The sequence below is a fragment of the Engystomops pustulosus genome, chromosome 2 (genome assembly GCF_040894005.1).
Source record: "Engystomops pustulosus chromosome 2, aEngPut4.maternal, whole genome shotgun sequence".
Taxonomy (NCBI): Eukaryota; Metazoa; Chordata; class Amphibia; order Anura; family Leptodactylidae; genus Engystomops; species Engystomops pustulosus.
The window spans coordinates 224578926-224596008 of NC_092412.1; the positions used below are offsets into that span (position 1 = coordinate 224578926).

The window sequence follows — 17083 nt, forward strand, 5'->3', positions numbered from 1 at the left end:
ATATTCCGCAAAACTGTCCAGAAACTTTACCGTATGCAGCCCTATTGCACGGGTCGGTAGAGTTGAAGGATAGGTGGGATTGAAGGAGCGAGTGGAGTGGGCTCACGGATAACACAACAATATACGGGAGACTGTAACAAAAGAACCAAAGCCTTTGCAAACATTCTGAGATTATAGGGTGGTTGTAAAGAAGGTAGGGAACCCCTGTGCAAAATTTGACCTCTTGGCAAATTGCCAAAATTTTCGATCTTTTGGCACCGAGCCAAAACATCAGAAAATGTTCAGGAGGCGAAAAAATCACACCCCAGAGGGAATAGAAGTGCCCGGCTGGTCTGAGGCACCATATTCTATCTTAGCACAAGAATTAGGAACATCAGGGTTAGCTGAACCCTGGGAAAGTAAACTCAAAACCTGTGAACCCGTAGATCTAGTGAAAACGCTAGAAGGGGTCCCCGCAAAGGTGGGTGATGCAGTAGCGTTGGGAAGACGCACCTGGATTCTTGTGAGTGCATATCGCGCGGTGCATCAAAAGAATCAACTTCTGTTAAAGAAGTGCTCTCAGCTAGAACAGAAAATAATCGAGCTGGGAGGTCAGAAGGTGGTGTTAGAATGTAATACCAGGCTTCTGAAAGATAAGTTGGAACACTATCAAGGAATAGCTGAAAAGGCAGCAGTTAAAGTAGCCCAGAACAAATATAAGAAAAGAAGAGGGAAGGTGAACAAACAGAAGGTACACAAAAGCATTGCAGTAGCATCAGTAGGAGATTGGGATCCCGATAAATGGGATGGTGATATATGGGATTCATCTTCCTCAGGAGAAGATTTCCCGGAGTGGGAAGATCCCCCAAATCCCATCATTGATCCCCCTGGATTAAAAGCTAATCCAGTAAGAAAACGTTCAGAAAGAACTGAACACGGGATGGAGCAGGCAAGAGATGCCGGAGGAAATTTAATGTTTGATGAAAATGGGGTCGCTATTTTGGTGCCTGTCCCACCGCAGACCCGAGCTCGGACGTTTGTAGAGGATTTCTCTCAGTCCGAGGTGGATAGTATACTCAACCAATTCAAACAGAAAACAGGAGAAAGTGAGATAGCATGGATGGTGCGTATCAATGAGCAGGGGGCAGCGGGAGTCACCTTTGACCCCCAGGACATTGTGAAGTTTCTTACTTTACCAAGAGACCCTACGATACAAAGGGCAATGAAAACATATTTTGCTTCAAACCCCCAGGAAAATAACCAAAGCTTACTGATACTGATGGCAAGATGTATGATGGACAAGTATGTGACTGAGGCAGACATACCAGTGCCAGATAAACCCTGGTTTTCCCTGAAAGATGGTATAGAACGCCTCAAAGAAGAAGCGATGCGCAGCGCATTGCCGGTTCTGGGAGTTGATGATGACTTCTTGAATATGCCTTTAACTGCTAGCATGAGAAATAGATTGGTAAAATCTGCCCCACAAGCCTATAAAGCAGTCATCCTAACACTGACTGTGGCTATGACTGGAGAACCAGTGGGGAATGTGTTAGGCAGGATGAGAGACCTACAGGACATGGGGGACTGGAAAGAACCCTCTGCACCTACCTCTCATCCAGGTAATAAAAAACCTTACAACCCAGGATACCAAAACAAAAGTAAGGAAGGGGAGGATCGGGTATCTCGAAAAGAGATGTTCCAATCCCTCCTAAAAGCAGGAATTAAGAAAGAGACCATAGATGGAAAAGAAACTGGAGAACTTTGGCGTCTTTACAAACAAAAGGTGCTGTCTGCCAAGAAAGCATCTAAGACCCAAGAAAGGAGTGACGCCAAAGTAGCAACAAAATCTAAACTGGAAGCCCCAAAGAAAGTAACATGGGAGGATTTCCAAAATATCTACCCATGGAAAGAGATGCAGGAGGCAATGGCCATCCATGCATCGGCTCCTGTCCCGGAAGACAGTGAGGAAGAAATAGCATAGGTAGCCAGCCAAGCCCCCATATGGATAAAAAGAGATGATCGTCCATATGTCAAATTAGGAATCCATTGGAAAGGGGGCAATGTACAACATGTCCCAGCATTAATTGACACAGGGGCGGAGGCTACCTTAATACATGGAAACCCCAATAAATTTAAAGGACCAAAGGTTCCAATTGCAGGACTAGGAGGAAAAGTCATAATGGGAGTGCAAACAAAAGTTGCACTAAAAATTGGCAATCTACCCATTCGAAATTATTCAGTGCTAATAGTCCCTGTACCCGAATACATCTTGGGTATAGATGTACTCAAAGGAATGACCCTTCATCTACAAGAAGGGAAATATGCATTTGAGGTTAATAAATCCCAGATCCAGATGAGACCAATACTGGTGGGAAAAGTAAAAATGCCTCCAGTACATGTTCCTCCTGCTGCTAAAATGGTAGCGATGAAACAATACCGCATACCTGGAGGACATAAGGAAATAACTGAAACAATAAAAGACCTGGTGGAAGCAGGGGTAATGAGGCCCACCACCACTGCTTGGAATAATCCGGTATGGCCTGTCAAGAAAAGTGATGGCTCATGGCGGATGACAGTGGACTACAGGGAGTTAAACAAACAGACTCCCCCATTGACAGCCGCAGTACCAGACACCATAACAATAGTGGAGACCATTCAAAGCCACTCAGGAACTTGGTATGCTGTGATAGATTTGGCTAATGCATTCTTTACTATTCCCATTGAACAAAAAGCACAAGATCAGTTTGCTTTCACCTGGTTAGGTAGGCAATATACCTTCACCAGGTTACCACAAGGTTGGTTGCACAGTCCAACCATCTGTCATCGAGTTGTGGCTGAACATCTGGATGAAATTACACTTCCAGCTGGAATGCAGTTTTCTCATTATATCGATGATATAATGATACAGGGGAAAAGCAAAGAGCAAGTGGAGGAACAATTGAAAATTCTTCTGGCCCATATGCGAGCAAAAGGTTGGGAAATCAATGAGGCCAAAGTCCAAGGACCGGCTGAGGTAGTGAAATTCCTTGGAATTCAATGGAACAAGGGGCATAGGGAGATCCTTCCCAAAGCCCGACAAAAAATTATTAATTTCCCAACCCCAAAGTCTAAACAAGAAACACAGTCCTACATAGGACTATTTGGATTCTGGAGACAACATATCCCACATTTGGGACAATTGCTGGCTCCCCTGTACAAAGTGACCCGGAAAAAATATGAATTTCAGTGGGAAGAAGAACAACAAGTTGCATTCGAAGCTGCTAAAGAAGCCATACAGCAGGCAGTGGACCTATGGCCTATGGCAGCTGGACAGGTGGAATTGCATGTGACATGTATGCCACCTGGTCTCTTTGGCAAAAACAGGGAGGAAAAAGAGTTCCTCTTGGATTTTGGAACAGGAAATTACCAGATGCTGGAGAAAAATACACGCCCTTTGAACAACAGTTGCTGGCATGTTACTGGGCTCTTGTTGAAACCGAACAACTGACAATTGGACATGAAGTATTGATAAGACCAACAATACCCATAATGCAATGGGTACTGTCAAACCCAAAGACCAATAGGGTAGGACATGCTCAGGAACAAAGTATCATAAAATGGAAATGGTACATTTCTGAGAGAGCCAAAGCAGGAGAAGGCGGGACCGCCTCTCTGCATGAGAAAATAGCAGAAATCACAGAAGAAGACAATCCTCCAATAACCGCACAGGTGATGGAAGAATCACCAGTGAAATGGGGAAAAAGCTATGAAGATCTCACTGAAGAACAACAACAACATACTTGGTTTACTGATGGCTCAGCCAGGTATGTGAGTGGGAAGAGAAAATGGAAAAGTGTAGCCTACAATCCCAAATTAGGTAAACATTTGACAATGGAAGGAGATGGCAAGAGCAGCCAATATGCAGAGTTATATGCTGTTTTCCTTGCACTAGCATTTGAGAAAGGTGGAATGTGTCATCTGTATACTGACTCATGGTCAGTAGCAAATGGATTGGCTACTTGGATGATGGGTTGGAAAAAATACAACTGGCTTATTCATGGGAAAGAGGTATGGGGAAAAGAGGTTTGGGAGCAAATCGAAGAGATAGTGCAGCAAACTGTAACTACTGTATTTCATGTGGATGCTCATGTGCCAACTGACTCACTTGAACGTTTGTTTAACTCTGAAGCAGATAAAGCAGCAGCAATCAGAACGGCCGAGCCCGCTAGTGGAAACCACGCAAGTACCGGTGAGATTCAGGCGAGATTCAGGCATGGCTTCAGGGTACAGCCGTTTGGGCACACAACAAATCAGGACATTTGGGAGAGAAAGCCACTTACAGGTGGGCACAAGAGAGAGGCAAAAGAGACAATTTTGCAGTGCCCCATATGTCAACACTCACAGAAACGGGAGGTTCCACACACTGTAATGGGGCTCATAGCCAGAGGACAATTACCAGCACAGATATGGCAAATTGATTTCATAGGGCCCTTATCAGAAAGCAGAGGGTGCAAATATGTTTGTACCGCAGTGGACACCTATTTAGGACTGATGGTAGGGTTTCCCTGCAAGGCCGCAACTCAATGGAGTACGTTGCGCACCCTGGAAATGATCACACAGTTCTATGGGGTGCCTTTATGGGTCACATTTCACAGGACAACAGGTGAAAGATTATGCCCACGAGAACAACATCCAGTGGGTGTATCACATGCCATATTACCCACAAGCTGCCGGTTTAATAGAACGCATGAATGGGATGTTGAAGGCAGCCTTGAAAAAATTAAATCAATCAGATACCTCATATGGCCAATGGAGAGATAATTTGAGTGAGGCTCTTCAAGTGTTAAACAACAGACCAATCACTGATTCCATGACCCCTTTAATGAGGATGCTCACTCCCAATTTACAGGTACATGCTAATCAGGTCATTCCCACCGCACTCTGGTGGAAAGTGCATGAGGAAGCAAGGATCCCTGAAAGGGCTACCCCACAATCAGCAGGGTTAGATCTCTGTTCTGTTGAGACCTGGGTAATCCCATCGGGAAAAGTCCAGATGGTGGCCACTGGTTTGGGATGTAGCATACCACCTGATCACTATGGCCAGATAGCTACCCGATCTAGTATGGCACTAAAGTGAGCTATAGTGGTGGGAGGAGTAATTGATGCTGATTATCAGGGAGAAATCAAAGTGTTGATCAACAATCAAGGTCAGGAGCCCTTACTTATTACAAAAGGGGAAAGGATAGCACAAATGTTGTTAATTCCCATAAACCTATCTCTGGCCCAAGAGGGAACTGCCCCAACTGAAGTCACACAACGGGGAGACAAAGGTTTTGGCTCTAGCAACATAACAAATGTAGGAGCAAAAGTGTGGGTCCAGAATAATCAAGGACCACCATCACCAGCAGAGGTGATAGCTGTAGGAAAGGACCGCACACTTCTTATAATGCGACCTGGTAGCGAAAAATGGGAATATATCCCACAGGAAAAGTGTTATTTGCGGGAATAATGCTATTTTCTTGTTAACAGGTTCTATGTGTGCTAATATTTGGAATCCTTGGAGGCGGGTATTTGGGTGTCGATGGATGGACACCAGGAAGACATCTCATTACGGAACAGGTGTGGCCGCACAGACGTCCAGGAGATTGGAATGTATACAACCTCACGGATGAGGGACCAAGTTGGAACCAGATCCTATTCTCAGTTAATCTTAGTTTGACGGATGAAAGAATATGGTATTATGGGCCTCCTAATGAAGATTTATGGAACTATCCGGGAAGATATAAATGGCCTTATATGGTGTTCACCAATGGATCTGGAACTGTGACAATACAGGCGGAGGACGCAATATACTGTTGGACAGAAGGGCTTGATAAAGCTACAGGGTTGGGGAGAGTAAATAATTCAATATGGAATAATTACATGAGTAAGGCACATAATACTACAGAACATACCTTTAATCTGACGGGAAGTATGATAATAGCTTGTGCCAATGCTACCAACCGACAAGTAAACTTTCCTCCCAAACAGAGATATCCACCCTGTGATAATTCAACAGGAGCTTATAATGGCACTGGACCTTGTTCCGGAAAATGGGGAGGAATTCCCGGATGGAGGGATTGGATGTTGGTATACTTGAATCAGGCCTATAAGACTGATCCAGGACACATGAAAAGGATTCCATCATCATGTGTGAAAACTGGAACTCAATCTCGAAAGACTGTGGTTTCAGTAATAGTGACATTTCCATCTGATGCTATTTGCCCTGTCCGGAGAAGAAGGGCATGGTATGACACCATATTGGGAGGGGTGGGAGCTGTCACTGGAACTTTGAACTCTTTTGATATAGAGACTTTAGCAAATAGAATGAGTAATGCGGGAAAAGGTATACAAGATGTTTTAACTTTGCAAGGACAATGGATGCCTACAATATGGCGTCCATGGAACCAAGCTTTGGGGATAGATGCATTTTTGTTACAAATGAAAACTGCTTCTGATTCTTTTATGTTTGAAGTTGATTCTAATGTATCTAAAGTTTTTAATTGGACGGTGTGTACATTGCAGACTATGTATCAAATGCAACAAAAGACGACAATGCAAACTCAGTTAATGACTGGGAATGAACAGGTATGGAGGACCGTGTTTAATAACACTATACCCAACACCTCATGGTTAAAAATAGAAACATCTAAAATGATATGCAATGACACAGCTTGCCAAGGTATTATCAATATATATAATGTAACCAATCAACAGATAATGTGTAGATATGTAGTGTTACCATTTATATTGGGAGCTCCAGGTCATCAATGGTTCTGGATGCCTAAGATGAATGGTTTATATCTTGATGATAATAATAAGACTTATGATTTAAGTTTGTGTGATGATACTCTGGAAGGTAAGATATGTCGATTACACTCAACAGTGTATGAACCATGTCTCTTACAGAGTACAGTAAATGTATGTGAATTTACTATTTTGCCTACTACCTTCAAAATGTTAGTGGAAATAGGATCCCAAGAGATTTGTGTGATTACAGATACTCCAGTTATAGCAGGTATGCAGGTTCCCTTTGCTGGGTGTTTACAAAATGTTTCCACCTTACAATGGGAAAACCAAACATTCCTGTTAACACATGATTTAGATATACAAAAGACGGTTTATTGGAAACCTAATATATTAACAACAAATAACTGGGATCTGAATCTCACTAGATTACAGAATATTATTACAAATTCTGAAGAAGGTCAAAAGATGATAAAGTCATTGAATAAAACTATACAGCAACATGCAATTACAATTGTAGCAGGAAAGATTGTTAAGATGGGTTCTTCCATCCAAGAAGCTACATCACATCACTGGTGGGACATTTTCATGGGATATTCTCCATCTGCAGAGAGGATGTTAAATTGGTTGATACATCCTGTGCTTGTAATTGCTATTATTGTAATTACATTATCTATCTGGAATTGCTTTATGGCTTATAAATTGTTTACCAGACCACGAGTTGTCATGGTCAACTACAGAAACGTCAAATAGTCTACATTGTCAAGGACCGATTGTGATACAAATGTGAAGCATTTGGAGTGTGAATGATAATTACATCAATTAGAATGTGACAATGTGGCCTATTAAGTTTCTAATAAGGACTATACAAAATGGAGTAAAACCTTGTTCTTTGTCTCATCCATGATGTGATCACGCAGTTTTAAAAGCGAGAATCACGTGCTGCACAGGACCAGCGCATGATCATTGATACATATGTTACAAAATGATGATGTGACAGTATCTAGTACGGAATAATGCCTTTGTTCATTTCATGTTACAAAATGATGATGCGGCAGTATCTAAAATAGATAATGCCTTTGTTTATGAAATGATATAAAAGCAAGGGGATCCTGACAGGGGGCAGGGACTTTTCCAGACTCTCGAGTGGACGCACTTCGGTCTGTGATGTTGATCCGGAATTTTCCTTGCCCTGCCGAGGTCCCCCGTCAGGATAAGTGATGCTACAATATCCGGTAATGTATTGATGCTTACTTTCTAATTAATATGTACTCAGTATATAAGCAATAATTGTTAATCTGTTATTCAGCAAATAAAAATATTACTGTTTAAGATTAAATTTGTATTGACCGTAGTTCCTTCCTAATTAGTATATTAGTGAGCGCAGTAAGTAGGACGCTAGGTCCACCTTATTTTTTGACAGGCAATACAGCGACCTGCCGGCAAGTGAAGATAGAAGAGAGAAGCCGCCGCAGAGGACCGGGAGCCGCCGCCGCCGATGACCGGGAGCCGCCACTAAGCATCAAAGGTGAGTATCGTCGGAGGGTGAGTATTAAGTTTATTTTTTTATTATTCGCTAGGCATACTGAGGGCAGGCTGTATACTTTTTGGGGCAGGCTGTATACTTCTTGGGGCAGGCTGTATACTTCTTGGGGCAGGCTGTATAATACATGGGGCAGGCTGTATAATACATGGGGGCAGGCTGTATAATACATGGGGGCAGGCTGTATACTTCATGGGGGCAGGCTGATTGTATACTACTTGGGACAGTCTGTATACTACAGGGGCTGGCTGGTTGTATAATACAGGGGGCTATCTGGCTGTATAATACATGAGGGCAGGCTGTATACTTCTTGGGGCAGGCTGTAAACTTCTTGGGGCAGGCTGTATAATACATGGGGGCAGGCTGTATAATACATGGGGGCAGGCTGTATAATACATGGGGGCAGGCTGTATACTTCATGGGGGCAGGCTGATTGTATACTACTTGGGACAGTCTGTATACTACAGGGGCTGGCTGGTTGTATAATACAGGGGGCTATCTGGCTGTATACTACACCCTCGGCTTATACTCGAATCAATAGGTTTTCCCAGTTTTTGGTGGTAAAATTAGGGGTCTCGGCTTATACTTGGGTCGGATTATACTCGAGTATATACAGTATATAGAATAACTTATAGTTCATTTCCCTTATCCAGCATGCTGTATTTGTTATTTTCTTTTTTTAGGGAAATATACATGCTGAAAAACTATGAAAATGATATAAAATTGCATAGGGGATAATAAGCTAGAAATGTGTTTACGGCCTCATTCCCACAAGAAAGTGCAGAGAAAGTTAGCTAGTAATACATACTAACTCATGCCCCATATTCTTCTGCAGTTTTACATTCTATGTACATTGCCTATCGGCACCGTGAACGCGTTGGCCGCTCTCTTTCACCTGGCCTATGTTGACCCGGCCACAAACAATGGCAAACAGCCCTTTATCTGTGGCCTGCATGCACACGTGGTGTGGGTAAAGCCTAAATAGTATTTAAAAATCCATATTATCTAACACCTTATGTAGAGTAATTAGTAACTTTACAATTTTTCTAATTATATATAGGAAGATCCATAGTTTAGAATTTCAGAGTGGCTTGCCTTTTTTTAGGAGTGTTTTGGTAAATTCTCTTTATTTTACAATTTTACATGAAAAAAAATTCCCATGTAATCATAAAACATTTCTCGGGGGACAGGGGACTCAAATCTTTAACAGACCCAATTGTTGGAGAAAACAGAACCCCCTGCCCAAGAAAGGGGCAGTCAGAAAACGGTAATTTAGATTTAGGGTTTTTTGTTTTGTTTAAACTAAGAAACCCTTTAAACTATTACATCTGTGTCTTGGTCTTCTGCTGTCCGTACAGTCAGGCTGAGAAGCTGCTGAATTCTATCTGATGCTTTTACCTGGCAGCGCTCTCTATGCTGGTTCCTGCAGTCTTTGCTCTGGACCAGTAAGTGTGTACACCATCTTCCTTTGCTGGTCAAGCAGCTGTCTTGCCCTCTCTGTCTCTTCTGGTTTTCTGTTTCAAATGTTTTTTTATTGATTTTAACAAACTAAAGCATGAAATCCAGTACACTTAGTAAGTATCAAATTTTTGAACAGTTGGTTGAATACATCTTACATCACAAGGTTACATATTTGATGCTATATGTTTTCTGATATTGGCTTTCATTCTCAACTATTCTCCTGTGTCAGCGACTTTGTACCTTAATTCTATCTTGTTGTGACCTGGATTGTTGACTTTTCCTTTGTGTTATTCATTTGTTTGTCTTGTTATGTTTCTACACTTGGCACAGGGAAGGACCGATGCCCAGTTATTGCATTCTACAGTTATTAAGCAGGCATGGGCTGCTTGGGGGGACAGGGTTCACTGTACTTGCATGTGCCCTGCCCTATTACATAAGCATTTTGCAATAATGTATGAGGCACAAAAAGTAGAAAAGGTTCAAAATAATTCTAGGAGTCCATTGAAACTGTAACACTTGTGATCTGTGGCTTCCTCATGTTAAAAGTCACTGAAGAGCCAGGCAAAGTGCTATCACCCGTTCCCTACTCATTCAAATAAAACAACTCTCAGCTCATTCTGTAGTCTAGTTTTGGCAAAGTTATTAGTTATAGAAACTCTACCATAATAATGATGGTAAGAGGAAGGTAGGGCTCCACGGTGACTTAGCATTACAGCCTTGCAGCGCTGGGGACCTAGGTTCAAGTCTCAGGGTCAGCATCTGCAAAGAGTTTGTATGTTCTCTGTGTGTTTGCATGGGTTTCTTCTGGGTCCTCTGGTTTCCTCCCATACTGCAAAACATACTGGTAGGTTTATTAGATTGTGAGCCCCATTGGGGACAGGGACTGATTTGGCAAGCTCTGTGGGCGCTATATAAATAAAGGTATAATTAATATTAATTACAGCCAATGATTACATATTAAGAAAACGTAAGATGCAGAAATATCTGGAAACCACACTATTCTATCAAGTAAAAGCAAGTAAAGCGAATACAAAAATGTTTCATTCTTTAAGCATTCACAGTACATACCCAGCAATTATTTGACATCCAGAATAAAGAAAGCTCCATGGGAATATTATCTTTTGCGTAATCCAATTGGAAATATAAATGACAAATTTATTAGATCTTGTTGCCTTCTTTTTAACTTTACAGAAAATATGCATTCAAAGACTCATCAGCACTCGGTTTTTTCATCAGTGGATATTTCTCTACTCTTTGGCATGGTGCTGACACAAATTTGACTGCTGAAGGCGGAACTGCCAACATTCATGCTCATATATAGACGTGGTAGCAGATCCCAGTGATTAAATGCACTTTATAAGCAGCAAGTGGCTTCATTTAGCTGAACTGATGTAGAAATAATAAGGATACACTTAATTTTTCATTTGCAACATCTTCTTGATGCTTTATCTAGCAGTAGTCCAGGGCTTGGTTTGATTTGAAATAATTGTCATTCCTATAACCTTGAAAAGTGAGAAAAAAAAAAGTTAACAACTTGTCAATCAGGCAACCTGGGCGTGGCTTCATTCTGTAGGAGTTTGAAAAAAACCTTTCCTTGATGAATGCTGGTGTTATAAGGGTTGTGATTCTTGTAAATCAGACAAATCTTCACTAATTACAGTCTTGAGACACCAGAATGGACTTCCTGGGCAGTGTAGCTGTGTAATATTTATATGTTATGCTAATAGAACTGCCACAAAAATAATATTATATGTTGCCCATTACTAAGGACAGTCCTAGGTATTGTATTCCAATAGTGTCATCGGATCTTGAATCTGGGAAATTCCTTTATACTAAAGTTCTGTTAATTCTCTGTATTGAGCTGCTGAACAACCCCTATCATTTCCGTAGTATCCAATAAGAAGCTACTATAGGTTTCAAAGTAGAGGGAAGGGGATGTGGAGCAGTTAAAATGTTTACTTTCAGAAAATAGATGAATTTGGTTCAGTGACAGTGGTTAGCACTACAGCCTTGCAGCGCTTGGGTTCCTGGGTTCAAGTCCCAGGTCAACATCTGCAAAGAGTTTGTACGTTCCCTTTGTGTTTGCGTGGGTTTCCTCCGGGTCCTCCAGTTTCCTTCCACATTCCAAAACATACTGGTAGGTTGAGTAGATTGTGATCCCCATGGGGACAGGGACTGATTTGGCAAGCTGTGTAGCACTGTGTAATCTGTTGATGCTATATAAATAAAGGAATTAATTGACATTTGTTTCTGGGATGAAAAGTTATACAATTTTCCTACATACTTTCTGTACAAATTCCTCCTAGTTTTCTAGATTTCTGCTTGCTGTCATTCAACAGGAAGCTATTAACTACCTGTGAACAGACAATTGTCCATGGTCATGTGATGTCACAGGAGCGTCTTGTTGAATGACAGCAAGCAGAGATCTAGAAAACAGTGATGAATTGATACAGAAAGTACATTAGACAAAATCAATTATTTGCGGATAAGTGGAAAATGTCCTCAAAACATGGAAGTGTGAAGCCAATCCCACAGTGTCCAGCTGCAATCCTGGAATATTAATGCATTTTTTACAGTCCTGCTACTGCTAGCAAGACACACACAAAGGTTGTATATGGTTATACTTATGCTCCGAGCAACTGGCTATGATTGTAGTTTTATGTGGTCAAACTGCTTACAAAATCCCTTTAATTATATAAATGCAAGTCATAGAAAACGGAGAAGAGAATAAATGTTTTTTAATACTCCATTTTAAATTTCACTAAATAAAAGGAAAACAAAAAGCAATAACACAAGGTTATAAAAGAAAAGGCTCATATCTAGATGTCTACTGTGTGCGACTCTGTCTTCATAATTACGTCTTCTGATTTTAACAGTCTCATTATTTTAGCAGGTCATGACCCTCTCCACGCACCGTCTCCTGAGTGTTGCTTTATTATCTGATGTGACTTCTACTTTCTCAACTGTGGTTCATTTTATTTTCTGAATTGACTTCAATTCCACATGGGATATTGATGCTTTATGAACAGACTGATACAGCTGTATATTTCTACAGCTATAAGATCATTTATTCCGGGAGCGGATGTGTTGCTTAGAGTTTGGAACGTACGTTTGCTAAAGACAGGAGCGAATTAAGTGTAACATTAGCAAAAATGTTTGTTTTAATCAGATTACATGGATTGTGGATTTGTGCTACTGTTTAATAGATAAAAAAGTCACTGAACAGGAACTTGCAGATGAGAAAGCATTAGCACGCTGTTGGCTCATCTCTCACTCGAGCTGTGAGTAATGCTCAGAAATTTGTAAGATTATTATTTCATGTAAGCGAAAAACAAGTTATGGAAGACTGGCATGAAATCATTGGTCACACCACTTTATGGCTTTCCTATGGCTGCAATCTACAATTCATCATATATGTACTACATACCACATCTTTGCCGTTCAGGCTTCAGTGCCATCCTCTATCTGTAAAGTACGGCTGAGGATGAGGGATCAGTGTTATTTTGTTATATTCTGTTCTCACAAGTCTGAACACTGGTTTACTCTTTCCTGGCTGTCTTAATTCATTTCCACCACACATGTCTGTCTCCTGTAGAGTTTATTTTGGGTAGAGAACAGTTAAGTTAGCTAAGACAGAATCTTCCTACACTCACACTTCTCCTCTGCTGGTCTGCCTTGTCTGGAAGCCAGGGAAATGATCCAATTTATCTTGACTTCTGTATTTTGGATTACTTTACCCTTTTGTCTGTTTTCTGACTATCCATTTGGTCTATCAATTCTATACTGTATTGTCCTCTTGGTTATGTCCTGTACTTGTTGACTCCTCTTCTGTATTTGTATTGTACAGTCTTTGTCTCTATGTTTCCACTTTGGTGCAGGAAGGGAACCACAACCATTTGTCACCTACCGCTTAAGGTAGGCTGGGCAATTAGGAAGGGACACCTGAAATGGGAGTTTTTATCTTAGGGCTCACTGTTCTTGTCTGTGAGCTGACTGTATACAGTTTTATTACAAAGAAATAATTATAACATGGGTTTCTAGGGAAAAGATAACACTGACAAAGATATTAAATAATTTTAAAAAGACAATTATGTACTCTTCCTGCTTCCAGAAATCCTGTGACCTCATTGTTATAAATGCCACTGTTCTTGAACCTGTGTGTGTGCCAAGGCAGTTGTTTTGAGAACCAGAACTGTACTTTGGAGAAGTTTATTTTAATTTTTTAAATTTTCTCCTTGACCCAGCTTCCTATTGGTTTCCCAGTGAAACTGAATTTTTTCTTTTATTGTACAATGCAAGAGGGGCGAGGGAAAGGACACTGCCCAGACCTGCTTAAGTGCTGTGCCAAAATAACTTCTTAGTATTTCTGGCAAATCAAGTGTCTGGCTCACCAAAATCTGCAATATAACAACTCAAAATGTTTGTGTCTGGGCTAAGCTTTCCAATAACACTTAAGTGTACATCTATGTGAGAGGGTTAAAACCTAATGGTGTCTTTCCCCTGATCTTGCACTGTTATTGTTTCTTGTAAATGTTGCCCATTGATTGTTTGTATGTCTGAGTGCTATGTTAATATTTGCACTTGTTATATTAATATTAAAAATTCATAGACAATTCATACACCAAAGTATTCCAGACAGACAATGAAATTTATTTAAAGGGATTCTGTCATCACAGTTTTACCTACCCAAACAAAGGCTAAATTCACACACACGTGTGCCCGCCATACCGCAGCATGGGGAATGTATATCTGGTCGACCGGGTCCCCCAAAGACGGCTATGACGCCTGGGCTTGGTATGGTGCACACAACGAGTGCTCAATGTACTGTGCCGTGGCTGTAAAAATGATAGAGCATATGCCATTTTTTTGTATGGAGAGGGCAGAGGTGGGCAGCATGCGTTCATGTGAATGTAGCCTTAGAGTATTCTAACTGCCGTGTTTGGCTGCGGTGGTTTTCGGGCAGATTGTGCCAGGCATTTTGGAGTCGCTTCTAAAATGCTAACTAGGTTGATAAATGACCAAGGGTGATCTGGCTTGTTCAATATGGTAAAGTTTGAAGAGTGTATTACTCCAAGAATGCTGAGACAAAAGTTATCAACAGCCGTGATCAACAAAACACAAAAAAAGCAGACACAAAATTGTTTAAGAAAGTCCCCTGATCAAACTATGGGCCCAATGTGTTCACTCTGCTTTTTATCTCTATACTATGAGATCTCTTGTGTTTGGTATTTTTGATGTATGTCTCTGTGACACACTGTAATATCAATTATTGAACTGTGACATCACAGTACATGTGCAACATGTATTGTGACTTTGGCTAGCAATGATCATGAACATTAATGTACAACTCAATAATTGTCCAAACTCAGCCAATTGGAGAAAAAATACTTCAATATCACTTTAACTTGTAAGGGTTATGAGTTGCAAACTTGACAATAAGGACCATCGATACAAGTCGCAAACATGTGATCATTCTGAATATTCCTTGCTGATGTTTTCATCTGCACATGAATGTAATATGAGATAATTGACTTCCCTTGGGTAAAGAATGTCTGCAGATTTAGTTGAAGAATATCTATACCTATCCCTAATTCTCTTTAAATCCTAAATTTTTAACCTTGAAAACATTACCAAAGGGGATTTTTGGACTTAAAATATTTATAACCTATGGAAAGAATATGTCACCAATATCAGATTAATGGAAGTCCAACTTCCAGCGCTGAAAAAAGTGAATGGAACAGGAAGCAGACAGCTCCTTACTCAGTGTAGTGGTTGGAACTGGTTACTGCAGGAGCATTCACATTTTTTGAATGAGGACAAGGATGTATTGACTCGTTACAACCCATACACTGAAAAGATTCAGAAGATTGCATTAATCATCAATAAAAATACTCCCTAGCATTGAAGTCCATACTTCATGGTTTTATCCACATTTCCTGCATAAAATAATAATTTAAAAATCCTTTCTTGATATCCTCTAGTCCCAGAGTAAGAAGCAGAATGAAACATTGATAAACCGTAATCTGCTGGATATGAAATGTGTTTCACACTCGGACTTTCTTAGAGACACCTTCCTTCCCCTCCGTTCTCTGGATGTTCATTGTGGTTGTCACTTACCGTAACTTTACACGTCTTCTCTACAAATGACACGTTTGCTCTTCCAAATTAGTTTTCTCAATGACGGGAAAAGAAAATTGGCCTAATCATGGATATTTCTGTGAAAAAGGATATTTCCTAACATGAATACAAGAAGGATAGAAACTGATCTTCTAATATTCATTATCTTCTTCTCAAGGAATTTATTTATCACCAGACACAATAGAGAGACAGCAGCGAGATTAGCGACATTAATTTACATGCAATCCAATGAGAATTTTCCAAATCCAGTTTAATACAATTGACTTTATTGTTTTTGCATTCACTTCCTTTTTTTGTTTAGCTTTTTTGATTATGTATTTATTTTGCATTTAAATGAGGTCCCGAGGATGTAAGAAAATATAAATGACTTAGATAACGTTTGATTCTTTAAGCTATATTTTGGTAGGTCTTTGGGGCAGGCTGACACCCGCCTGTAACTGCCGCGGTCAGTGCTGGCCCTTAACAGATGGGCGCCATGATCTTGGATCGCCGATTGCCGCCCCCTGTGACGTCATCGGAGGGCACTGATCAGGTGCCATGGAGGCCTACAGTCTCATAGAGAAGCGCTTTTACCAACTTTCCACTACATTTCAGTACAATTTGTCCCGCAAATAGCAAGCCCATATACTTCTATGTTAATGGAAAAATAAAAAATATATTGTATTGCTTTTGGAATGAGGGGAGTAAAAAAACAAAACAAAAAATTCCAGGCCAAAACTAATAAAAGGATATTCTCTTGCTTAATATGTATGATTTGTCCACAGGATAAGTCATAAAAACATGGCTTATGCAGGTCCCACCTCTGTGACTTGCACCTATCGTGGGAACAGGGGTCTGCTGATCGTCTTCCCGCAGCTGACCAGAGTGATGAGTTTGCAGGGGCCTATGGGAGTCTGTTAGCTTGGCTGTTTTGACCATTCTATACACATGAATGGGGAGTATATTTGGCCTGGCAATAGGAAGGAAGTCAGCAGACCCCTGTACTTGAGATAGCTGTGGTTCCCTGAAGTAGGACTCTCATCTATCATAATTTCATAGTAAATAAGGTTGGAAATAGATGCAGGTTCTTCAAGTCCAGCTTGTAAGTGATAGAGTGCTAATCCAGAGTAGGGAAAAAAATCTACAAGTCTCATGCCAATTTGCCAAAATGATGGAAAAATTGTGATTTAAAATGGTTTTGATGCAAAATAATAGAAC

General features: G+C 40.7%; 1 protein-coding gene across 1 annotated transcript; it reads left to right on the forward strand.

Annotated features, from left to right (window-relative positions):
* The first annotated feature begins 3507 nt into the window (after positions 1-3507).
* On the forward strand, positions 3508-16786 carry LOC140117095 (uncharacterized). The gene is made up of 6 exons (XM_072133529.1): positions 3508-4026; positions 4151-4300; positions 5488-7389; positions 9123-9257; positions 15730-15866; positions 16651-16786. Exons 1-6 carry the CDS (start codon positions 3508-3510, stop codon positions 16784-16786), a joined length of 2979 nt encoding a protein of 992 aa, XP_071989630.1.
* The last annotated feature ends 297 nt before the right edge of the window (positions 16787-17083 follow it).